Source organism: Rhinoderma darwinii, chromosome 1 (genome assembly GCF_050947455.1).
Source record: "Rhinoderma darwinii isolate aRhiDar2 chromosome 1, aRhiDar2.hap1, whole genome shotgun sequence".
NCBI classification, from domain to species: Eukaryota; Metazoa; Chordata; class Amphibia; order Anura; family Rhinodermatidae; genus Rhinoderma; species Rhinoderma darwinii.
Window position 1 is genome coordinate 290,102,026 of NC_134687.1, and position 27,271 is coordinate 290,129,296.

The 27,271-nt window shown below is 43.3% G+C and overlaps 1 protein-coding gene across 1 annotated transcript in view; it reads left to right on the forward strand.

The window, feature by feature from the left end:
• Positions 1–458: 458 nt before the first annotated feature.
• Positions 459–27,271, forward strand: part of JAK3 (Janus kinase 3) — a 244,356-nt gene continuing 217,543 nt past the window's right edge. Inside the window, exons 1-5 of the mRNA XM_075850921.1 lie at positions 459–651; positions 3,389–3,512; positions 6,818–6,935; positions 8,569–8,714; positions 19,987–20,272. Of these exons, the coding sequence (XP_075707036.1) occupies positions 459–651; positions 3,389–3,512; positions 6,818–6,935; positions 8,569–8,714; positions 19,987–20,272 (867 nt within the window). The remainder of the gene's footprint in view (positions 652–3,388; positions 3,513–6,817; positions 6,936–8,568; positions 8,715–19,986; positions 20,273–27,271) is intronic.

Genomic DNA, 27,271 nt, shown 5'->3' on the forward strand with positions numbered 1-27,271 from the left:
CCCCTTTAAGCTAACTTGTGAGCTTACTTCTTGTTAGTTCACAGAGCAATACAATAACTGTGCAGGAGAAAATGTAAAAGTTTGTGGCTAGCTCTATATTTATCTCTGGGGGCATTAGGATTGGATGTTATGGGGATACACAGTGGATGCCACTTTTATGGAGGGGACACTGTTGGTTCTTATGTGAGTACATTGTGGTTGTGACCGACACTATTATATAAGAAAATCGTTGGGTACTATGGCTGCCTCTATTTTGTCTGTTATGAGGACTCTGAGGGGCACTATGGCTGTTTCTGCTAACATTTAGCTAGGGTCAAGACACATAGTTACATGAACGTATATGCAGTGTGTGTACCCTCAGATATTGGCAGAGAGAAGTAAGAGGCCATATCGTATTTTGCATCAATGTTTTTTATTTCAGGGTACATTTTTCTGTAACAAATTTAATGTTTCCACAGATGTCTGGTGAAGATGCTCCGCTCCTGGGTGGTTCACGGTCATGCAGCTCCTATTCTTCTGCCCCAGGCTCCCTTAAACTGCTTTTATATACCTCTTCCTTAACATCTACTCCCCAGTCGGATTCACAGATGATCTTTCCGGAGGGACAGTACTCTGCAGAGGAGCTATGCATTGCAGCTGCCAAATCTTGCGGTAACAGGATTATTTAAAAAAAAATTATTATTATTATTAAGATCATCAGATTCATGAACATCAGATAAAATATATAGAATGTAATATCAAAACATACTAATATGCTTACCCTCCAAAATAATAGGACCTTATAGAAAAATGTAAATGTATTTGAAAGAATAATTCAACCTAAAACAAAAAAAGGTTTTACGGTATAACAGTCACATAGCTTACTATAGGAGAATAATGTAGTTACTTTATAATTGAATACTTGAATTATGACATGGAAAGGGATAAGCACCGCTTTACAGATTATTCTTTCTAATAATGAAATGGCTATTAATAGATGCATGTTGCATTTATTCTTCTATTTTAGACTATTATTTTAATATTAAAATATTGTTTCTCAGGACTGGTCACACATTAATTTAGTATGTCTAGAACTAATATAACAAGCTCAAGCCAAAAATACTAGTATAAAATCCTATGCTCAACTTGCGTTTACTGAAAAGAAATGTTTCTTAAGGCTTTTACATAAGATTCTCTACAGGACATAATTCCACTTCTTTGTTAAAATGGGTAAATGCATCTAAATAAAAAAAAAACTATTAAGATTTGTAAATTGTTTTGATATCCTGCCATATTGTGTCTACAGCTCTTATGCAGACCTATATGTCACCATGGTTACTTACAGACTACAAACAGACTCTGTGTAGTCTGATGCTGCAGTCATGTTCCTTTTTCATCTGTCCCCTACTTCTCCCTAACATACATTTGGTAGATTATCAAGGGACAGATGGAAGAGAGAATGACCGCAGGATCAGACTGCACAGTCTGTAACCATGAAGATACACAGCATTCACATGTGTGTTAAGGCTTCGTTCACATCTGTGTCAGTGCTCCGTTGAGGCGTTCCGTCTGAGCTTTCCATCAAGGGAACCCATGAACGAAATCCTGACTGAAACAAACGGAAACCATAGGTTTCCGTTTGCATCACCATTGAGTTCAATAGTGACGTAACCAGTGCAAATTTATTCCGTTTGTCTTCGTTGTGTAAGGGTTCCGTTGTTTTGACGGAATCAATACTGTAGTCGACTACGCTATTCATTCCGTCAAAACAACAGAACCCTTGCACAACGTAGACAAACGGAAACCATTGGCACCGGATCCGTCACCATTGAAATCAATGGTGATGCAAACGGAAACCTATGGTTTTAGTTTGTTTCAGTCAGGGCTCTGTTCATGGGTTCCCCTGACGGAAAGAACTGACATTCTGCCTTTTTTTCTTCCATGGAGACACATAGGTCTGAATAAGGGCTAAAGCTGTATAACATTTTGATAATTAAACTTGTAGCCATTCTCACTGACTGTCAAAAAAATACATTTTGAGTTGTTTGCACCTCCATTGCTTTTGCTTAGGGCTGATGGTATAATACTAAAGTTTTCAAAACACAACATGATTCAAAAAGTATGGCAACAGAAAAATAAAGTAATTTTGTACATTGATATATATTACAAAATGATTTCATCTTTATGTTTGTCATTTTAGGCAAAAAAACACTGAAAGCTGCAATGCTTTGTGCTTACTTCAAATTTACGGCATGACCACACGTAGCGGAATTGCTCTGGAATTCCGCTGCGGACAGTCCGCAGCGGAAATCCGCAGCATACACGTTTTTCCATTGCCTTCCTCAGCTTTGTGGTTGGGTTCTTTTACACGTTGCAGACAATTCTGCTGCGTAGCATAGGCTGCAGAGCGGAATTTGTTGCGGACTCATTGCGGAATTTCTCCATTGACTTCAATGGAGAGTCAAAATTCTGCAATGAAGTCCGCAGATGTTATGTGTGCTGCGGAGCATATTGGTTTTACTAACATGACATTTCTTCATTCTGGCTGGACCTATGTATTTCTAGGTCTACAGCCAGACTGAGGAAGTCAATGGGGCTCCCGTAATTACGGGTGACTACGTGTGTGCACCCATAATTACGGGTGACTACGTGTGTGCACCCATAATTACAGGTGACTACGTGTGCACCCGTAATTACGGGAGCGTTGCTAGGCGACGTCAGTAAATAGTCACTGTCCAGGGTGCTGAAAGAGTTAAGCAATCGGCAGTAACTGTTTCTGCACCCTGGACAGTGACTACCGATCACAATATACATCAACCTGTAAAAAAAATAGAAGTTCATACTTACCGAGAACTCCCTGCTTCTTCCTCCAGTCCGGCTTCCCAGGATGACGTTTCAGTCTAAGTGACGGCTGCAGCCAATCACAGGCTGCAGCGGTCACATGGACTGCCGCGTCATCAAGGGAGGTCGGGCTGGATGCCGAAAGAGGGATGCGTCCCCAAGACAACGGCCGGGTAAGTATGAAATTCTTTTTACTTTCACTAGGGAAAGTGCTGTCCCTTCTCTCTATCCTGCACTGATAGAGAGAAGGGAAGTACTTCACCTCAATACGCAACGGCTAGTCCGCATCAATTTAATGCCCATTTTGGGCAGAGCCGCAACAGAATCTGCAACGCAGCTTCTGTGCGGCATTGATGCGGACAGTTGTGGAAGAAATACACCACGTCTGGGCATGCCCTTACTGTATGTGCTTTAGTAGGCAAAAAATTGGAATTTACTTGGCATGTAATATAGTTAAACATAGGATATAAATTGCTGTTCCATAGTAAGATGTTCCATGAGACAGAATGTATTATCTGTTTCATATTTTTAAATTCATGTATTTCTTTTTTTGTTTTCTGGCCACCAGAAATCCTGCCTGTCTATCATTCCTTGTTTGCACTGGCATCTCCTGATCTCAAGACTTGGTATAATCCTAATCATATATTTACTGTGGATGGCGGAATAGCTCATATTGTGATTTATCGAATCAGGTGCTGCATTCCTGTTTTTTTTAATGTTCTTATTTAAAACCTGTTATATACTAGACAGTTAAGTTAGATTGAATAGATTAAAGTGTATCTTCCAGCGACCTGTAGTTCCCCATTTTTTAAACTGTTGACTCTCTGTAAGAGTATAGTCACATGTGGCATATTTGCCGTGCATTATGTAAAAATTCACTCCGAAAAACTGTATAATGTCCAATGGGAAAAATATTCTGCAACTCAGACAGATTTCTCAATTTCTTGCGATGCATAATGTTTTTACCATGGGCTTACATTGTAAAGTTTTAATACAAGGCAAATATGCCACATATGACTGCACCCCAAGGCTGAATTCACACGGGGTGGATACGCTGCGTAAGAGCACGCAGCGTATCCGCCCTGTGCGCCGTAGGGGATTCCGGACAAAAAACCGCACCTAACTGTAGTGCAGTTTTTCACCCGGAATGTCCACTGCGAAAAACTGCAGCACTTAGGACGTTTCATCCCAGGAGACCACAGCAGCAGCGGTCACATTGGATGAAGCATCATCCCTGTAGGCTGGCCCTCTGATGTCATCCAGCCTTCTGGGATGATGTTTCATCCCATGTGACCGCCGCTACAGCCTGTGATTGGCTGCAGGAGTCACATGGGATGAAACGTCATCTCAGGAGGCTGCGCTGGAGGGAGGAACACAGACTTCTGGGTAAGTATAAGATAAAAAAAATTCTGAGCTGCGTTTCTTGCGGCGGAATCGCTGCAAACCCGCCACAAAAAAACGCAACAACAGCTATTTGTTGCGGGATTTACCTCCCCATTGAACTCAAAAAATAAGCAACAAATAAGCAGCGTTTACGCAAATACAATTGAATAATATTATGCACCGCAGGTCAATTTCAGAGCATTTTTTCCACTCAGTATTTACGCATCGTGTGGATGAGATTTGTTGGATGCTGCTACAGTATTTACTGTGGATTTTCCGCAACAAATTCTGTTGTGGACAATCCTCAGTATTTACGCAGTGTGTGAACTGACCCTAACTCTCCCAAACATTCTCTGCCCCAAAAATAGTTGTCAACAGTAACATCGTTAAGTAGACAGGAAGGAGGGGGATGCAGCTGCAGTTTCACTGTCCTCCTTGTTTCAGTTAAACAGCATAAATTAGGCCTCATGCACACATAAGTATTCTGGTCAGTATTTTGCTTCAGTAATTGGAAGCCAAAACCAGGAGTGGGTCCAAAACACAGAAGAGGTGCAAATCTTTCCATTATAGGTTTTCACTGTTTATGTTCCACTACTGGTTTTGGCTTCCAAATACTGAAGCAAAATACTGATCAGAATACTGATGTGTGCATGAGGACTGAGGGTGAGAGAAGAGAGTGAGTACTGTACAAAGCAGTAATTTCACATGGAACCCAACCACTCATCAGGCATAAAGAGGGAAAATATGCATTTTCAGGAGGCACATTCAACAAACATGTTAGACACACAATTTCTTGCTGTACTACATTTAATACACATCTACAGCCGCTTAAGAAGTAATTGTTAATGTATTATTTTTTTTTTTAGGTATTAGGTCTAAGGTATTGTGTTAGGCCCGATGCTTTTTAATTTCTTTATTAATGACCTTGTGGATGGGATTGATAGTAAGGTGTAATTTTTTGCTACTGGTTTATAAAATTTTACAGAAAGACCTAGATAAGCTGGCAGCATGGGCAAAATCATGGCAGATGAAATGTACTGTTGATAAATGTAAAGTGATGCACCTAGGACGCAATAATAGTATTAATTCATATACATTAAATGGAATACAACTGGGGATGACAGAACAAAAGAAGAACCTGGGTATTCTATTTACAAGTAAGCTAAGCACCAGTCAGGGGCTTAGCTAAAGGCTCATGGGCACCGGTGCAAACGTCCTTCTTAGGCACAACTCCTCTTTATTGCCAGCAGACGTGTGATACTCTCTGATGGGCCCTGCATCTAAGCCAACCACATAGTAGGCTTAGATACAGAGCCCGAGCAGACAGTATTCTTTTACTTACCCTCCTCGTTACTGAGTCGGGTCCTCTTCGGCTCTGGGCGCAGTGTGGGTCCTCACGCCATTTAGCTGTAAGGCGTCAGGACTCGTGCTGTGCCCGGACCCACATCAGGAGTGAGGTCGGTAAGTATACTGTCAGGGCCAAATGCAGGATTTTGAAAAGGGGGTTTTTAAAGGCATACTTTTCATCACACTCCCACTACTCTCTGGTTTTTACGCTACAAATATTGGTCTGCACGTATACACCAGCCGAGCCCTTTATATTACAAGTTCTATGTAACAATAGGTATGCTTTAATTATTTTGCTTCTGTCTTGGGTTTAGAACATTTCATCTGTTATAAAATGTTCATTCTAAAATATATATGCAGGAGTGGGAAAAAGATCTTGGATCCAAATTTTCAATTTCTTAGTGGGATAAAGCAGTAAAATGGCCTTTAGAACACTCATCCTGTATAAATCAGGTGGAGGTTCCTAAGAAAATACAGATGAGGCTACAATTCCACCCAGCAAAGATAGCAAAATTTGACCCCCAGAATTCAAATCCGTGTTGGAAAGAATGCGGTGAGGTGGGGGATCTGCTCCACATGTGGTGGAAGTGCGACAGACTCAAGCAATTTTGACCTGATAGAGATAGCTACGGCACAGCAGATAACTCCGAGCCCTGAAACCGCCCTGCTGAATTAAAATTTGGAAATGGTAAATAAGGAAGCTAGTTAGGTGATCTCTCGGATCTTAGATGCTGCTCAAAGCTTAGTTTTAGGTGGTTGGAGATCCCCTAATATCCCAAGAATTATGGAAGTCAGAGATAAAGTGAATATATACCTGAGATATGAGTATGGGATTGGGATCGAAAACTTAAGTAAAAAGAAAACCTTCCACCAGAGGTGGGGCACATGGGTGACCGACCCAAATCTACTTAGGGGATATGCTCTATGGTAGTCTATAAGATGGGCTGAGAGGAGATTTCTGAGGGATGAATATCTACTCTTCATTTTTTCTTTTTCTTTTTTGTGAGTTATATGTTTATAAAACGCATTAGCGAAAGGTGGGATGGTTACCAAAAATATGTTGATATCCTTGAGTAGGTTTTGTAAACTCAATAAGTCTTTTAAAAAATAATAATTTTTCATTCTAGAAAATATTCATAACTCAGTATTAATTATGACGCAAAAGTGTGTACAACGAGCAGCAAAGCAAATTGTGTCTGACGATCAGATTTATCATTGTATTTACTTTATACTAATTACTTTCCGTATTGCTTGTCTCTATGTAAAGATTCTTCTTTCCAGGTTGGATTGGTACAGCTGAACAAAAATCTGCCCGCTGCCGACTCATGAATTTGACTCCTGAGCCTATTCTTAGCTACCAGGTCATAGACTATCTCTTCGCTCAGGTGAGTTAAGAAGAATCAGTATTCTGCAATTTTGTGAGCCTAGTATTTAACCTTGAATTGCAGAACAGGTGTAATAGATCATTATTCTCTCATATGGTTTCACTGTTATACATGTCATTATTCAAGGAGGAATAGTCTAATGTGGTCTTTTGGACAATGGATATACTGTACATCTCAGGTGCACATGTAAAATTCTGTTTTACTACGTTTCACATTGATTTGCCAAAATGCCTACCCCTTTCTTCCCAAGTACATGGGTTTACATAGCTAAATGGTGGATATTTGTATCGACAGAGCAAAGTGGTTTTGACTGATATTGAAAATGTGAACAGGTGTTCAACGAAAACAGATATGTTTCTCTATTCCTTTACAATTCTTTTAATATAGAAGCAGCATCTCATGGCATGGTACATTTTACTACCCTGAGAAGAATACTGCTCTACAATTGCTGTGTCACTACAAATCTTAGTTTGCGAACATATTGTTGTATAGCACTACATTGTAGTTTTAAAAAAGTATAACATATAATGTGTTAACATTCATCTTGTATTTAGTGCGCCTATCTATAGTTTTTATATCTGTTGTTCATTTCTGCTACCGTCAAATGTTTATTGTATCTATTTTAGGGTTTTGTAGCCTAGAGGATTTTTGCAAAATTTTTGCACGCTGCTGTCTAGGCCTTAGGGCAGTAATCTGCAACCTGTGGTCCATCAGCTTCTGCAAAACTACAATTCCCAGCATGCCCTGTCAGCCTTCGACCGTCAGGGCGTGCTGGGAGTTGTAACTTTGCAACAGCTCTTTCACACATTTTTGTCAGTATTTTGTATCAGTATTTGAAAGCCAAACTAGGAGTGAAACCTAAACAGAGAAAAAGTGTAGGGCCCCATGAACACAAAGGTGCATTTGCGGCCGCAATTCCCCTGAAAATCCACGGGAGAATTGCGGCCCCATTCATTCCTATGGGGCAATGCACACGACCGTGGTTTCCACGGTCAATGTATGGCTCAGGAGCCCGAACCGCAGAAAGAACGGGCATGTCTTATTACGGCCGTGTTCTGCGGTCCAGGCTCATAGCAAATAATGGCTGCGGCCATTTGCACGGCCCGCGATTTGCTTGCGGCTCGCAGGTGACGAAAATCACGGCCGTGCACATGGCTACGTTCGTGTGCAAGAGGCCTAATGGAAAGATTTTCCAAGTTTTGCACCCACTCCTGTTTTTTTCATCCAAATACTGATGAAAAATACTGAACAAAGTATTGCCACGTGAAAGAGACCTTAAAACAACTGCCATAATGCTCAGTTGTCTCTTATATTGGCCGTGTATTTCATTCAGGAGATCTCTGCTGTCCCTCACTGCTGTGTTATGAGAAATAGGAATGTGCTGAGCATATTTATGTACTCCAGTAGTGTCAGTATTCTAGCCTTCCTTTTCTGAAACAGTCCTTCAACACCTTATAGATTGTGGTGTAAATTGTGCAGTATGACTCTTGCATTTGGGAGATGGGATGGTTTGCATTTTTGGAGAACTTAACTGCTTCTGATTTTATTGATTTGCTTAGACACTGAATAGTAAGTGGCAGTAAAATAATGTGCACATAACTGACTCAAGTATTTTCTGTCATTCCCATTGTAGTATCGTTGTGACTTCATAAATGGAAGGATACAGCTGCCTGTAAGCATTGATGTCCAAGAGCAGTGCCTAGCTCTTGCAGTCCTAGACATGATGAGACTGGCACAAGAAAATGACAAGACCCCAAAACAAATCCTCAGTAGTATTAGGTAAGCAGGATTTAAGAATTGTTTTAGGATGTTACATTGAGCATGTTTTGTGTCTGGAAAGTGTTTTGGCACCAGTCTATTTAATATTCTTACACGTTAAGTGCATTTTTAATGGCACTCATGAAACATTAATATGCAGCAAGTGTATGGACAATCCAGCCTCATCGTTTTAGTCATCTTATTCACAGAGGTAAGTGTATGGAATGTATATATTTGAGCTACTATATAATGACTAAAGGATATTATTAGTACTGTGAAAAAGTTTTAGGCAGTTGTGGAAAAATGCTGCAAAGCAGGAATGCTTTCAAAAATAGAAGCCTTCGTTTTTTCTTCAATTAACCGCTTCCCGACCGCCCACAGTAAATTCACGTCGGCACTTGCTGGGCACTGTGCAGCGCCAACGTGAATTCACGGTGGGTGTTAAAAGCGCGATCCGGGTGTCTCAGAGTAGCGCTGACACCCGGATCGCGCTGTTATCCCCTACCTCTGGTCCCGGAGACATGATCGGGACCTAATTGGTTCAGGTCCTGGTCATGTGATCGCAGGGAAAGTTTGTTGTAGCAACGAACTGGAAAGTTTGTTACTATAACAAACTGGAAAGATTGTTGCTACAACAAACTTTCCCGGGGACAGATTGTGGGTGCTGCAGTCAGTTATAAGGCAAAACCGGAGGTCATACAACAGCCCCGGGTCTGCCATGCACTGCAGCCTATGAGAACCAGCCTGAGGCCGGTCCTCATAGGCTTCCTGTCAGTGTGACTCTCAGCGTCACACTGACAGTTTATAATATAAAACAAGTAAAAAGTAAAAAAAAAGTTATAAAAATGTTTTATAAAAGTGTAAAAACAAGTTAAAGGTTACAAAAACAAAAAATGCTTTTTTTCCTATAATAAGTCTTTTATTATAGGAAAAAAATTAAAATGTTAAAAAAAAAGTACACATATTTGGTATCACCGCGTTCATAACGACTAAAACTATAATATTATTTTTCCCGCACGGTAAACACCGCAAAAAAAATAATAAAAAACAGTGTCAGAATCACTATTTTTTGGTCATCAACCCTCCCAAAATATAGAATAAAAAGTGATCAAAAAGTCGCATGTACCCCAAAATAGTACCAATAAAAACTACAACCCGTCCCGCAAAAAACAAGCCCTTACACAGCTTTTTTGACTGAAAAATCAAAAAGTTATGTCTCTCAGAATATGGTGACACAAAAAATAAAGAATTTTATCGAAAAGGGATTTTATTGCGCAAATGCCACAAAACATAAAAAAAATATAAACATTTGGTATCTCTGTAATCGTATCGACCTGCAGAATAAGGTAAAATGTCATTTATAGCGCACGGTGAAAACTGTAAAAAAAAAAGACAAAAAACATTGTCAGAATTTATGTTTATTTGTCACTTTGCTTGCCAAAAAAAATCTAATAAAAAGTGATAAAAAAAAAAATCACATGTACCCTAAAATGCTACCAATGAAAACTACAGATTGTTCCGCAACAAATAAGCCCTCGCACAGCTTCGGTGAAGAAAAAAAAATTCTGCCTCTCAGAATATAGAGACAGAAATTGTGCAGTGTCCAAAGGCGGATAAGATCGGGCGCCATTTATCAGTGCGACATCGGCCACATATCTGCGGATTATTATTTATTTACCCCATTATTATAACCTCTTATTATGTCCTGATTTACTCCGCACAGCTCACTTATGCCCCCACATTATAAACCGAAATACCAGCAAAACCCCAAACAGAACAGTTACCAAGCAAAATCTGCGCTCCAAATGGCGCTCCCTCCCTTCTGAGCCCCACAGCGTGCCCAAACAGCAGCTTACATCCACATATATGACATTTTATATCCAGGAGAACCCGCTCAACATTTTATGAGGTATTTGTCTTCAGTGGCACAAACTGGGCACAACATATTGTGCATTAAAATGGCATATCAGTTAAAAATTTTAATTTTCACATTGCACCATCCGCTGCACATTAACACCTTCACGCACCACGACCTAATAGCATGTTGTGGTGCGGGGGGTTATATATGGAGCGGGCTCATGCGCTGCGCCCGCTCCATATTCTGCAGGTGTCAGCTATGTATTACAGCTGACACCCGGGACTAACGGACAGGAACAGCGACCGTGCGTTTACAGGAGCCTGTAAAAATGAATTGCAGTGTATTGTACCAGCGACCCAATGATCGCTCGTTCCAGTCCCCTAAAGGGACTTTTGGGAGGTTTACACTGTTTTGGTATCTCAGGGGCTTTGCAAATGCGACATGACACCCGAAAACCATTCCAGCTAAATTTGAGCTCCAAAAGCCAAATATTGTTCCTTCCCTTCTGAGTCCTGCCGTGGTTCCAAACAGCAGTTTATTACCACATATGGCGTATTGCTGTAATCAGGACAAATTGCTTTACAAATTTTGGGGTGATTTTTCTCCTTTATTCATTGTAAAAATTAAACATTTCTATGTTTTTTCAGAAAAAAAGTCGATTTTCATTTTCACGACCTAATGCCACTAAATTCAGCAAAAAAACTGTTGGTCAAACTGCTAACTATACCCCTAGAAAAATTCCTTGAGGGGTGTAGTCTTCAAAATTGGGTCACTTTTGGGGGGTTTCCACTGTTTTGGTCCCTCCAGGGCATTGCAAACGCGACATGGCACTGAAAACCAATCCAGCAAAATCTGCGCTTCAAAATCGAAATGGCGCTCCTTCCCTTCTGAGCTCTGCTATGCGTCCAATCAGCAGATTAGTACCACATATAGGGTATTGCCGTAATCGGTGCTTTTTATTCTTTATTCCTTGCAAATATTTTTATATATTTTTTCAGAAAAAAAGTAGATTTTCACTTTCACAGACTAACTCCAATAAATATAGCAAAAGACCTGTGGGGTCAAGATGCTAACTGTGCCCCTAGATAAATTCCTTGAGGTGTGTAGTTTCAAAAACCGTGTCACTTTTGGGGGATTTCCACTGTTCTGGCACTACAAGACCTCTTCAAACCTGACATGGTGCCTAAAATATATTCTAAAGAATAGGAGGCCCCAAAATCCACTAGGTGCTCCTTTGCTTCTGAGGCCTGTGTTTCAGTCCATTATCACACTAGGGCCACATGTGGGATATTTCTAAAAAGTGCAGAATCTGGGCAATAAATATTGCATTGCATTTCTCTGGTAAAAGCTTTTGTGTTACAGAATTTTTTTTATTACAAATGAATTTCAGCAAAAAAAATAAAATGTGTAAATTTCCCCTCTACTTTGATTTAATTCCTGTGAAGTGCCTAAAGGGTTAAGAAACTTTCTGAATGCTGTTTTGAATACTTTGAGGGGTGCAGTTTTTAATATGGGGTGAGTTATGGGGTCTATCTAGTACATAAGGCCCTCAAATCTGCTTCAGAACTGAACAGGTCCCTGTAAAAATAGCCTTTTGAAATTTTCTTGAAAATGTGAGAAATTGCTGCTAAAGTTCTAAGCCTTGTAACGTCCTAGAAAAATAAAATAATGTTCAAAAAACGATGCAAATATAAAGTAGACATATGGAATATGTGAAATAGTAACTATTTTGTGTGGTATTACTATCTGTTTTACAAGCAGATACATTTAAAATTAGAAAAATCATAATTTTTGCATATTTTCTCAAAATGTTGGTGTTTTTCACAAATAAGCAATGAATTTATTGACCAAATTTTTCCACTAGCATAAAGTACAATATGTCACGAGAAAACAATCTCAGAATTGCTTGGATAGGCAAAAGCATTCCAGAGTTATTACCACATAAATTGACACGTCAGATTTGAAAAAATGGGGCTGGTCCTGAAGGCCAAAATGAGCTCGGTCCTGAAAGGGTTAACAAAATACAAAGTGAATGAACATAAGAGAAATCTAAATCAAATCAATATTTGCCTTCAAAACAGCATCAATTCTTCCAGGTACATTTGCATAAAGTCATTGATTTTGTAGGATTATAGTCCGGTGTATGATTAACCAATTATACCAAACAGGTGATATTGATCATTATTTTTATATGTAGGTTGAAACACAGTCGTTAACTGTAACAGAAACAGCTGTGTAGGAGGCTTAAAACTGGGTACATCCAAACTCTGCTACAAAGGTGAGGTTGTGGAAGACAGTTTCATGTCACAGGTCCACCATGGCAAGACTGAGCACAGCAGCAAGGCACAAGGTAGTTATACTGCATCAGCAAGGTCTCTCAGAGGCAATGAGTTCAAAGCAGCCTGGGGTTTCAAGATGTGGTGTTCAAGCACTTTTGAAGAAGCACAAAGAAATGGCCAATGTTGAGTACCGTAGATGCAGTGGTCGGCCAAGGAAACTTAGTGCAGCAGATCAAAGACACATCATGCCTACTTTCCTTCAAAGTTGGAAGATGTCCAGCAGTGCTATCAGTTCAGAACTGCCAGAAACTAGTGGGACCCAGGTACACCCATCTACTGTTCGGAGACGTCTGTCCAGAAGTGATCTTCATTGAAGAATTGCAGCCAAAAAGCAATACCGTCATTGTGAAAAGAGGGCCAAGCGACTCAACTATCCACGAAAACATAGGAACTGCGGTGCAGAAAAATGGCAGCAGGTGCTCTGGACTGATGAGTAAAAATTTGAAATATTTGGCTGTAACAGAAGGCAGTTTGTTTGCCGAAGGGCTGGAGAGAGGTTGCAAGTTTGAGGCTGCATTTCAGCAAATAGAGTTGGTGATTTGGTCAGGATTTATGCTGTCCTCAATGCTGAAAAATACAGGCAGATACTTATCCCACAACACACCATGAGTAAGGACAGGTGACTTGTCCGAAATGCGTAGGCTCGATTTTGATGCAACCACCCTTTTGTGCATTGGATTTTAATACAGTTTGAATAAAGTTGGAATACCTTTTAAAGTTTGTGCTGTACCAAGCTTCCTTTTTTGTCTTGATCTTTATCGTGGGCCACCAGGTGGATCCGTGCGCTGTCTGGGCTCGGACATAGGATCGGTGAGCTGGAGGATTCCTCCACCAATTAATTGCATCATACAATACCATCAGGGAGGCATCTTATTGGCTCCAAATTTATTCTGCAGCAGGAGAACGACCCCAAACATACAGCCAATGTCATTAAGAGCTATCTTCAGTGTAAAGAAGAACACGGAGCCCTGGAAGTGATGATATGGCCCCTACAGAGCCCTAAACTCAACATCATCGAGTCTTTCTGGGATTACATGGCGACAGAAGGATTTGAGGAATATTTGTGGTTAGTTCTCCAAGATGTTTGTAAAAACCTCCTTGCCGAGTTCCTTCAAAAACTGCGTGCAAGTGTACCTAGAAGAATTTTGGAGGCAAAGGGTGTGTAACGTCCGTGGTCGCTGACCACGAACTCCTTCCATCCAGTCGACGCCCTTCTCTCAAGAGATGTCTGCACATACTGCCGTCCTGCTCCACTATGACCACCAGGGTGCGCTCACGAGCTCAGTCCAGACTTAAGAAGCATGTTGGTGATTTGAGCTAATTGCTCCAGAGCACCCTGGGCTATAAGAAGGTCCCAGCCACATCCTCCCACGCCTGAGCCTTGTTGTTGTATCCCTAGTCTGTCTTGCAAATGGCCCCCTAGTGTTTCCTGCTCCCAGTGTTTTCCTGTTCCTGTTTCCTCTTCCTGTATACTGAATCTAGTGTCGTGCTTGCTGTAGCCGTGCTGTACTGTATTCTACGCCTGACCTGTCTCTCCACACCTGACGTCCACCTGCTGCCAAGTTCCTGCCTAGCCTGCCTCGCTACTATCTGAGCTGCCACAGGTACCCTATACGAACTATAAACATTTACCTGCGTCCTGTTGGCCAGCTGCCATACCGCCAAGACGGTACGGCCCAGTGGGTCCACGAACCAGTCGTGACAATAGGCTCAGGCCATGGACCCCGCTGGTCAATCCAAGACCATGACGACGTCACAAGAGATGCGGGCGGATTTGCTGGATCTCCAGTCTCGACTGGACCAACTCCTCCAAGCTTTGAACACTCTCGTTCGTCAGCAGGAAGCAAGAGCTGCTGTTCCTCCTACTATACCTCCTCACAGTGTTGATCCTCAGACTACACCTCCTGGCAGTGTCGACCCGTGTTTTTCTTTGCCACTTCCAGACCGCTATGATGGAGCCGCAGGTTCCTGTCGTGGATTTTTGAACCAGTGCCAGATACATTTCAGCCTGTGTTCCAGGACATTTTCATCTGACGGCGCAAAGGTCGCATTCATCATTTCTCTCCTCACCGGAAAGGCTCTTGCATGGGAGAGACAAGGACCTGAGACCCGTGACTTCCAAGCCTTTCTCCGGACCTTTCGCATGGTATTTGAGGAGCCTGGACGGGCCTCATCTGCAGCGGCTGCCTTGATTAAACTACGCCAAGGAGACACCTCCGTGAGTGAGTACGCCATCTACTTCCGCACCCTGGTGGGAGAACTGTTGTGGAACAATGAGGCTCTGGTGGCGGCATTCTTGAATGGACTGTCCCCTAAGATTAAGGACAAACTTGCCGCTCGAGACCTGCCATCTACCCTGGATGACCTCATCCTTCTGTCCGCCCGGATTGACATACGGGAGACCCTCCTAGTCTGGGACCTACTTTGCAGCAACCCCTGCTGTCCTCAGATGTCGATCCTCCTAAGGAATCTGTGATGATGGACCGGGGTAAGCTATCCACCCAGGAGAGACAACGCAGACGCACTTCGGGACTTTGTCTCTATTGCGGCCTCGGTGGCCATCTTGTGCGCCTGTGTCCACTAAAGCCTCAAAGCCTAGTGTTGCTAGGAGTGACAACCCTGGGTAAAAAGTGACTTTCATCCAAATTGTCCATACCAGCGACCATAGTGTCCGGCGAGAGAATGCATCAGGTCTCTGCGTATCTGGACTCGGGATCCGCGGCTAATTTCATCCGTAGAGACCTGGTGGACCTTCTTCAGTTGCCTACCATCCCTATGGAGAGCCCGTTGACAATTGCTTCTGTAGATGGTCTATCCCTGCCTAACCCAGTTGTTGCTGTGACCAAACCACTGAGGTTCCAAGTAGGGGCCCTCCACTCCGAACTGCTGTCGTTCTATGTCCTACCCAGAGCCGTTGATCCTGTGTTGCTGGGCCTGCCTTGGCTCCGATTGCATGCCCCAGTCCTGGACTGGAACTCTGGAGAGGTTCTCCAGTGGGGCCCCGAGTGTCACAATCGTTGCCTGGGACAGATTCGTTTGGCTCAGTCTCCTCTGCCTCAGTCACTGGCAGGATTGCCTAGTCATTTTGCTTCATTTGCGGACGTCTTCAGCAAGAAAGAAGCGGAGACACTGCCCCCACATCGGGCGTATGACTGTCCTATTGAGCTGGTTCCTGGTGCTTCCCTTCCCCGTGGCAGGGTATATCCTCTCTCTCTGCCAGAGACTCTGTCTATGTCCGCCTATGTTAGAGAGAACTTGGAGCGGGGCTTCATACGCAAGTCTTCCTCCCCGGCAGGAGCCGGGTTCTAAAGAAGGATGGTTCTCTTCGTCCCTGTATAGACTACCGGGGACTCAACCAGATCACGGTGAAAAATAAATATTCATTGCCATTGATCTCAGAATTATTTGACCGTATACGTGGTGCCAAGATCTTTTCCAAGTTAGACCTGCTTACAACCTAATCCGGATTCGCCAGGGTGACGAATGGAAGACTGCATTTAACACCCGGGACGGACACTATGAATATCTAGTAATGCCCTTCGGCCTGTGTAATGCTCCCGCGGTCTTCCAGGAGTTTGTGAATGACATTTTCCGTGACCTCCTTTATGTTTGTGTAGTAGTCTATCTTGATGACATCTTAATTTTTTCTCCAGATCCTATGACGCATCAGAAACATGTCCGTCAAGTCTTGCTGCGATTAAGGGAGAATCAACTGTATGCCAAATTGGAGAAATGCGTATTGGAGAGAGATGCTCCACCCTTCCTGGGCTACATCATTTCGAATAGAGGCCTCAAGACGGATCCTGAAAAGGTAAAGTCCGTCCTGGAATGGCCACGTCCTCAAGGCTTGAGGGCCATACAGCGCTTTCTGGGATTCGCCAATTTTTACAGACAGTTCATCCCAAACTTCTCTTCATTAACATCTCCTATCTCTAACCTCACCAAGAAGGGCATGAACGCCAAGGTGTGGACTCCTGAGGCAGAGTCCGCATTCAATACCCTGAAGAGTGCCTTCACATCAGCCTCTATCCTCCATCATCCAGACGTTTCCCTACAGTTCTCGTTGGAGGTGGACGCGTCCTCTGTCGGTGCTGGTGCACTCCTGTTCCAGAGAGGTTCCAAGGGCAAGTCAAGGGTATGTGGATATTTTTCTAAGCTCTTCTCTTCCGCAGAACGCAACTACTCGATTGGGGATCGAGAGTTACTGGCCATCAAATTGGCCCTGGAGGATTGGAGACATCTGCTGGAGGGCGCAGCTCACCCCATCCTGATTTTTACGGACCACAAGAACCTCACCTCCAGACAGCCCAACGGCTGAATCCTCGTCAGGCCAGGTGGTCACTGTTCTTTGCCAGGTTCCAGTTTCAGCTCCATTATCGCCCGGCTGACAAGAATGTGAGGGCCGATGCCTTATCCAGGTCTTTCGAGACGGAGGACACTATGGAGATGCCCCAGAACATTATGTTTTGTATTGTTTCAGTCAACCCACTGCAAGTTGGGGACATCTCTCCAGGGAGAACTTTTGTGCGCATGGCTGACCGAAGGAGAGTCCTCCGCTGGGGACACGCCTCTAGACTGGCAGATCACGTGGGGATCCGTAAGACCCGGGATTTGATTGCCCCTCATTTCTGGTGGCCCACGCTGCCCAAAGATGTTATGGACTTTGTTTCCTCCTGCTCTGTGTGTGCAACTAACAAGGTCGCTCACTCCAGACCCGCTGGTCTGCTCCAGCCATTGCCTGTGCCCGATGCTTCCTGGCAGTATATAGCTATGGACTTTATTACGGACCTGCCCCTCTCTGCCGAATGCAGCACTGTCTGGGTGGTCGTGGATCGATTTTCAAAAATGGCCCACTTCATTCCTCTGACCGGTCTTCCATCTGCTCCCCAACTGGCCAAACTGTTTATCCAACACATCTTCCGCCTGCACGGCTTGCCACAGCATATTGTGTCTGATCGGGGGGTTCAGTTCACCTCGAGGTTCTGGAGAGCCCTCTGCGGACTTCTAGGTGTGAAGTTGGACTTTTCCTCGGCCTACCATCCTCAGTCCAATGGACAGGTCGAGAGGATCAATCAAATCTTGGAGAACTACCTGCGTCACTTCGTCTCTAGGCAACATGATGACTGGGTACAGTTGCTCCCGTGGGCTGAATTCTCCTACAACAATCATACCAGCGAGTCCACAAGGAACACTCCGTTCTTCATAGTCCTTGGCCAACACCCACGAATACCTCTCCCGGTTCCTGATTCATCCAAGGTACCAGCTGCTGACGCAGCCTTCAAGGACTTTCTACAAATTTGGCGGCAAACTCGATCCTCCATCCTGCTGGCGGTGGATCGTATGAAACGGAGGGCAGACACAAGGAGAAGAGAACCACCTCAGTTTCTTCCTGGCACAAAGGTCTGGCTGTCCTCCAGGAACATTCGACTAAGAGTACCGTCATGCAAGTTTGCTCCCAGGTTCCTCGGTCCTTTCGAGATCCTACAGCAGATCAACCCTGTCGCCTACAAGCTTCGGCTGCCTCCTACCCTCAAGATCCCCAACTCCTTCCATGTTTCTCTCTTGAAGCCAGTGGTTCTGAACCGCTTTACCAAGACTCCAAGCCCTGCTGTTGCCTCCAGCGGCCTTTCAGACACCTTTGAGGTTAAGGAGATCTTGGACATTAAAAAAGTAAGAGGAAGAACCTTTTATTTAGTAGATTGGAAGGGGTTTGGTCCAGAAGAGAGGTCCTGGGAGCCAGAGGAGAATTTCAACGCTCCTACCCTCATCAAGAAGTTTCTCTCTCGTTCTGGTCCCAAGAGGAGGGGGCGTAAGAGGGGGGATACTGTAACGTCCGTGGTCGCTGACCACGAACTCCTTCCATCCAGTCGACGCCCTTCTCTCAAGAGATGTCTGCACATACGGCCGTCCTGCTCCACTATGACCACCAGGGTGCGCTCACGAGCTCAGTCCAGACTTAAGAAGCATGTTGGTGATTTGAGCTAATTGCTCCAGAGCACCCTGGGCTATAAGAAGGTCCCAGCCACATCCTCCCACGCCTGAGCCTTGTTGTTGTATCCCTAGTCTGTCTTGCAAATGGCCCCCTAGTGTTTCCTGCTCCCAGTGTTTTCCTGTTCCTGTTTCCTGTTCCTGTATACTGAATCTAGTGTCATGCTTGCTGTAGCCGTGCTGTACTGTATTCTACGCCTGACCTGTCTCTCCACACCTGACGTCCACCTGCTGCCAAGTTCCTGCCTAGCCTGCCTCGCTACTATCTGAGCTGCCACAGGTACCCTATACGAACTATAAACATTTACCTGCGTCCTGTTGGCCAGCTGCCATACCGCCAAGACGGTACGGCCCAGTGGGTCCACGAACCAGTCGTGACAGTGTGGTCACATCAAATATTTATTTGATTCAGATTTGTGATCTGTTCATTGTCTACTGTTCTTTCACAAAAAAACTATTAACACTTCTATTTTTGCAAACCTTCTTAGGGTATGTGCAAACATAGTGTTTTCAGACAATTTTCGGGCAGTAAACGTCCCGAAAAATGGCTGAAAAATCGGATTGTTTTTCAAAACGGTCGCATAAAAAAAAAATCACCCGCAAAAGAGTGGATGTCACTTTTTGAGCTGTTTTTGGAGCCGTTTTACATGGACTATATATAAACAGCTAAAAAAATGGACGTAAAAAACGCAGCAAAAAATGCGAGTTTCTAAAAAAATGGCTGAAAATCAGGAGCTGTTTTCCCTTGAAAACAGCTCCGTATTTTCAGACGTTTGTAATTTTGTGTGTGCACATACCCTCACTTTGCAGCATTTTTCCACAACTGCCTAAAACTTTTGCACAGTACTGTATAATAATAATAATAATAATAATAATAATAATAATAATAAAATAAGTTAAGTCTGATAACATTATGTATTAATTGCTTGTACCAAGACCATAAAATATAGCTCAAGTAATAATAATTTAACAAAAGGGCATGTACAAGTATTACATACAGTTATAAAATTTGGTTTTCTATACAGGAGCTAGTCAGAAGCTTATATTGACCTTTTGAAGCATGGCTCATCATAGTCTTCTAGTATTACATTTCCTTCCCTCTGTATAGCTACAAGCACTGTGTGCCACAAAGTCTACGGCAGAGCATCGTGAACTTAAACTTCTTTTGCCGCAAGAGATTACGCAGGAATGTTCAGAATTCCCTAAAGAAGATACGGGCATGCACACTCAGCGTTCCTCTCATCAAAATTAAATATCTTGTGGATTTAGAGAAACTGGATCCAGGTTTTGGGACAGAGACTTTTTCAGTCAAAAGCACTCAGAAAGATAGAAAAGAACTAGTGCTTAGAGTTTCGAGGTGTGGCGGAATCATTTGGAAAGAGGCAGAAAGTGAGGTGAGTAGAGATGACACAGAAGTCACAGAAGGTGCCTGTTGATGTGTAACCCTCTACTGTTACTGGACTTAGAGGACATAGACAAATAAGTGTATAAGGGCTAGCATTTGTCTAGGAGGGAATTCATTTTATAATAAAACTAACCAATGTTTTATTCTCTGAAACTAGTACATTTACCTCTTTCAGCAATTTATTTTAGTCTTTTCACGCTAGAAACAGCTATTTTTCTAATCCCGTGGGAGCAGGGCCGCTACCAGGGCAGTACAACTGGTACTGCCATTAGGGGCCCGGCCACAATGTTGAAAAAAAGGGGCCCGTCCGCTTTTTAGTAACTTTAAACATTTCTATCAGTGCCCCAGCGTTAGTTACTTGCAGAAAGGAATGGACCCTTCTATGTAATAGGGCCCATTCCTTCCTCCGAAGTAACTAACGCTGAGACCCTGAGAGGACTTAGGGGAAGCTGCTGCATGAGCGGCATGAAAGCAGAAGCTCCAGGCAGTTCCTTCTCTGCACAGCCAACAGGACCCTGCAAAACTGGTGAGTGCCCATCCTCCTTCACATACCACCTGACCCCACTTGTAGAAAATAAAGTGTTTTTTTTTGTTTACCTCACGCTTTTTGCGTAATTGTGCCAAAAATGGTGCAGTTTTTCCGCGATTTTAAAAATTTGTGATTCAGTTACAAAAATTGCATAAAAAAAAGGCACAAAACATGAAAAAAAAACCAGTGCTTTTAGGCGTATTCTCACAGTGCAGTCAAATCACGATTTTGCTTCGATTTTGCAAAAATCGCTGCAAAAAATGCGATATGACTGCACTGTGTGAATAGACCCTAAGGCCACCTCAGACGTGGTGGATTTGTGTTCTATTTTTGGTACAGATTGCACACTGAAAATCCGCTACAAAGTACAATACAACTCGTGAATAGGGTTTTCAAAACCCCATGCACATGCAGCAGAAAAAAAAATCTACATGGGCTTTACATTGTTAAATCAGGAGCATGCCTATTATGTTGCAAAATTGCCACACATTTAACCCTTTACAATGCAAAGGGTTAATTTGCTGCAAATCCTTAGCAAAATCTGTAAGGGTAAGTTCACACGTAGCATAAACACTACAGATTTTCTGCAACGGATTTCATTGCGGAAAATCCGCAGCATAATACAGTAGCAGAAGAGTGGCTGCATAAAAAAATGCACTGAAAAAACGTTGATAAATTGACCTGCGGTGCATTTTTTTTAATCCACAGAATGTCAACTAAGGCCCTATGCACACGAACAAGCTTTTGCGGCTGCATTTCCCCCAAAATCCACGGTCCGCGCATGGCCCAGGAGCCCGGAACGCAGAAAGAACAGGCGTGTCTTATTACGACCGTGTTGCGGTCCAGGCTCATAGGAAATAATGTGCACGATCAGCGATTTGCGGGTGGCTTGCGGGCGACACTCTGCTGCAGGCCGACCCGGCCGTGCACATGGCTATGGTCTTATGCATGAGGCCTTATGTTGCAGAATCGCTGCTTTCTGTTGTGGGTTTTCTCCATTGAATTCAAATAGAGAGGTAAAACCTGCAACAAATAGCAGATGTTGTTATTTTTGCATCGGAAAAGCTACGATTCTGCCACAAAAAAATTGCATCTCAGAAAAATAAACTTATACTTACCCAGAATTCTGTGCTTCTGCATCCAGCCCAGCCTCCAGGGATGACGTTTCATCCCATGTGTCTGCTGTCATCTCAGGAGGCTGAGCTGCAGGACGTCAGAGACGTGTGGCATGGTAAGTATAGGCTTTTTTTGTCTTTTTTTTACCTGCCTTAGTGCTCCACACATCCTCACAAGTACTTCACCTTCTCTTAAGGCGCCCTCCACATCATGTTATCGCCCTATGTTTATCTTGTATGACGTAAAAGTTCCCGATGTACATGATCAATGTGCTCATAGGGCTCCATTATGTCCTTTTGGTCTCAGTTGGGCTGGTATCCTTCGGTATATATATATATTTTTTAAGTATGGAATAGCGTAGTAGACTCTGCTATTCCATCCTGAGAGATCCCACAAAAAAACATATACTGCTCCTGACATTAGTATATGAACAGTAATGTCAGGAGTTTCCCAATGCCGGAGTCCCCAGACAGAGCATCACAAGCACTCTGCCCATGGACTTTGGCCCAGGGAAAGCTCCTGACATCTTTGTCCATTTATGAACAGTGGCTTCAGGAGTTTCCCCATGGCCATTCCCCAGGCGACGTATAAATTGTATGCCATACAGTGGGATAACTTTTAGCTGAATTCAATAAGGAGAAGAGTTGTGGGAGTAGTCATAGCACAAGGGGTTGGAGCATGACTAAGTATACCAGGAGAGGAGCTGTGGGAGTAGTCATGTCACAAGGGGGTGGAGCATGACTAAGTATAACAGGAGAAGAGCTGTGGGAGTAGTCATGTAACAAGGGGGTAGAGCATAACTAAGTATAACAGGAGAAGAACTGTGGGAGATGTCATGTCATAAGGGGGTGGGCTGCAGATGTTATTAAAGTTCACATACCTGGTAGTTTAAGTGAAGCCTTTTTGGTAGCACGTGTTTTGGAGCATAGTAGGACTGGGTGATTATGACCGAAATCAAAATCACGATTAATTGAACATGTAACCTCGATTACGATTTTTAGGCCACACCCCATTTTGCATGCCACGTCATTGAATTAATATAGATCCCCTAAGCCTTCTGTATATAGCATACCCCCTGACACTGCCCCCACACAGTATAATGCCCCCATAGCTTCCCCCACACAGTATAATGCCCCTATAGCTGCCCTAGCACAGTACAATCTTCCTATAGCTGCCCCAAGCAATATAATGCCCCCATGCAACCCCAATAGTGCCTAATAAAGAAAAAAAAGTACATACTCGCCTAACCCCATTCCAACGACGAGTGGAGGAGATTTCTCTGCTCCTCTAGTTTGTTTGGCTTGGCGCATACCTTCATATTCCGCTGGACTTCTGCCATATACCGGCATTTCAGCCATCCTATTGGCCCGCCACTTTACTTCTTGTTTAGACTCAATGGCCACACACCACGGCAAGCAGACAGTGCCCGTCCCAGTGGTATATACATAGATAATGGGGGTTATATACAGGGTTGAAAGGGGTTATATAGAGGGATGATGGAAAGCTTGTATATACAGGAATTATGGGTGTCCCTGTATATTATCCCCATCGTCCCTGTATATACCAGTCAGCCATCATCCCAGTATATAGCCCCCATCATTTCTGTATATAACCCCCATCATCTCTGTATATACCAGCCATCATGCCTGTATATAACCGCCATCGTCCCTGTGTATAACTCCTATTAACCCAGTATAAAAGGTTGATGGGGTAATATACAGGGATGATGGCTGCTATATACACCGTGTTCCAAATTATTATGCACATTGGATTTAAGTGTCATAAACATTTAATTATTCGTTTTTCAATTAAACTCATGGATGGTATTGTGTGTTAGGGCTCTTTAGATCATTGTAATCAATCTCAGACACCTGTGATAATTAGTTTGCCAGGTTTGCCCAATCAAAGGAAAACTACTTAAGAAGGACGTTCCACATTATTAAGCAGGCCACAGGTTTCAAGCAATATGGGAAAGAAAAAGGATCTCCCTGCTGGCGAAAAGCATGAAATAGTGCAATACCTTGGACAAGGTATGAAAACATTGGATATTTCAAGAAAACGTAAGTGTGATCATCGTACTGTGAAAAGATTTGTGGCTGATTCAGAGCACAGACGGGTTCGTTCAGATATAGGCATAATGAGGAAGGTTTCTGCCAGACAAATTAATAGGATTAGGAGAGCAGCTGCTAAAATGCCATTGCAAAGCAGCAAACAGGTATTTGAAACCGCTGGTGCCTCTGGAGTCCCGCGAACCTCAAGGTGTAGGATCCTCCAGAGGTTTGCAAGTGTGCATAAAGCTATTATTCGGCCACTCCTAAACAATGCTCAAGAGCAGAAACGGTTGCAGTGGGCTCAGAAATACATGAAGACTAATTTTCAAACCGTGTTGTTTACTGATGAGTGCCATGCAACCCTGGATGGTCCAGATGGATGGAGTAGTGGATGGTTGGTGAATGGCCACCATGTCCCAACAAGGCTGCGAAGTCAGCAAGGAGCTGGCGGAGTCATGTTTTGGGCTGGAATCATGGGGAGAGAGAGCTGATAGGCCCCTTTAGGGTCCCTGACAGTGTGAAAATTACCTCTGCAAAGTATGTAGAGTTTATGACTGACCACTTTTTTCCGTGGTACAAAAATGAAGAACCGTGCCTTCCATAGCAAAATTATCTTCATGCATGACAATGCACCATCTCATGCTGCAAAGAATACCTCTTTGGCATTGGCTGCTATGGGCATAAAAGGAGAGAAACTCAGGGTGTGGCCCCCATTTTCCCCTGACCTCAACCCTATTGAGAACCTTTGGAGCATCCTCAAGCAAAATATCTATGAGGGTGGGAGTCAGTTCACATCAAAACAGAAGCTCTGGGAGGCTATTCTGACATCCTGCAAAGATATTCAAGCAGAAACTGTCCAAATACTCACAAATTCAATGGATGCAAGAATTGTAAAGGTGATATCAAAGAAGGGGTCCTCTGTTAACATGTAACTTGGCCTGTTAAGTTTTTTTTTATTGAAAGAGCTTTTGATTGATTTCTGTAAATATGACCTCCTGGTGCTGCAAATTCAACAAATTACCATTTTAGTTCTCTTTACAACCTTTAAAATGTTTTGCAGTAGTAAAAAGAAAATAAGTCGGCACTGCTGCAATGAATAGTCCTCCGGACGTTTGGCAGGTCACTGCCAAGGTAGCATACACACTGTTCCGTTGTGTGTCAAGGGAGGTGCTGGCTCAGCAAGAAAAGTTCATTTGTAACACAATGAATCAAGAAGGAAATAGAGCCGCACTCACCGTATTCGACGTTTTCAAATGCTTTATTTGCTCACAAAGTGAAGTGCCTGTAATCTGTGTACTCCGTCTCTCCCCCCACTTCACTTTGTGAGCAAATAAAGCATTTGAAACCGTCGAATACGGTGAGTGCGGCTCTATTTCCTTCTTGATTCATTGTGTTTAAAATGTTTTGATCTCTGTTGTGCATAATATTTGAAACAGTGCATTTTGAGTTTTTTACTTCTAAAAAAAAATCTGTTATCATTAGGAGATTTGTTCAATAAAATTAGCATTATACTCCAACGGTTGATGGCTTGAAGATTATACTGACTGTCATTTGCATCGACTATTTAGGAAAATCAGCGAAAAATAAAATTTGCATAATAATTTGGAACGTGGTGTACAGCGAAGATGGGGTAATATACAGGGACCCCCATCATCTCTGTATATTACCCCATTAACCCTGTATATAACCCCCATCATTCGTGTATATACAATTGGGACGGGCACTGTCCGCTCGCCGTGGCGCGGGCATTGAGGCTAAACAAGTAAGTAGGGTGGGCATTGAGGACACCGTGGAGCAATAGGATGCCTGAAATGCCAGAATATGGCAGAAGTCCAGCGGAATCTGAAAATATGCGGGGCAGTTTCTGATGAGTCACCAGTTATTTCTTTGTTAGCATTCCAAGATTCAAGCTGATGGTGAAGTCGTAAGTGGAAATGTCGCAATGCGGCGTGGCGGGATTGTCAATTTATCCAGTAACATCAGCACTGTATAGCAGGTGAGATGAGTAAATTAAAGAAGGTTGAAAAAAGACACATGTCCATCAAGTTCGCGTTGGCTTTCCGTTGAGGGGTTCCGTCTGAGGTTTCCGTCGGGAGAACCCCTCAACGGAATGGCAAATGGAATCCTTTGCTTCCGTTTGCATCACTATTGATATCAATGGTGACGGACACATTGCTAATGGTTCCCGTTTGTCACTATTCCGTCAGGTTTCCGTTTTTTGACAGAATCAATAGCGCAGTCGACTGCGCTATTGATTCTGTAAAGAAAACGGAAACCTGATGGAATGGTAACAAACGGAAACCATTAGCAATGTTTCCGCCACCATTGTATGTTTCCGTTGCCACATATTTTATCACTGTCTGTGATTACGGGCATCACCGGCCGCGGACAGCCACCCGTGCTCCCATATAAAGTATGGGAGCCAGGTCCGTAAAAAGCAAAAAATAAGTCCTATCTTTTGCAGAGCCTTTCTACGGCATGGACACCTTCCCGTAAATATACGGGAAGGTGTTCGTGGGCAATAGAAGTGAATGGGTCCGTGATTATGGTCTGTAATTACTGATGAATTTTACGGTCGTGTGCCTTAGGCATGGGGCACACAACAGTAGATTTTATCCGTAATTACGGTTCGTAATTTTGGACCGTAACGGACACATTTATTTCTAAGGCCGGCGGACACCTTTCCGTATTTTTACGGGAAGGTGTCTGGGCCGTAGAAAGCTTCAGTAAAAAATAGGTCATGTCCTATTTTTTTATTTTACGGACCGTGCTCCCATACTTTATAATGGGAGCACAGCCCGCGGCCGGCCATAGCCGTAATTAGGGACCGGGATTACAGCTACGGCCATGTGCAGGAGGCCTTATAGTTAGCGTCAGTTAGCAACGGACGTCTAGGGTTTTTTTTAACTGAAGATCGTTCACTAAATTTTTGATAGCGTAGCAACACTTTAAGGGTATGTTCACACAGGGCAAGTAAAGCACACAGCACATCCACCAACTTGTGGTGCAGTTTTTCGGCCATGATGTCCGCTGTGGAAATCCTGCAATGACAAAAAAAAAATGAATGATATACTTACCATGGTGACGTGTTGCTCCGTCGCCCTGACGTTACACATCCCTGGGATGACTTTTCATCCCATGTGACCGCTGCAGCCTGGTGTGACTCGCAACAAAAAAGCAGTGATTACAATATAATTAGAACACAATTGACATGATGAGGATTACCTCTATGACTGCTAGAGCGGTAGCGACGCCATATTCAATAGTATCTTCACTCTTAGGACGCAGATAC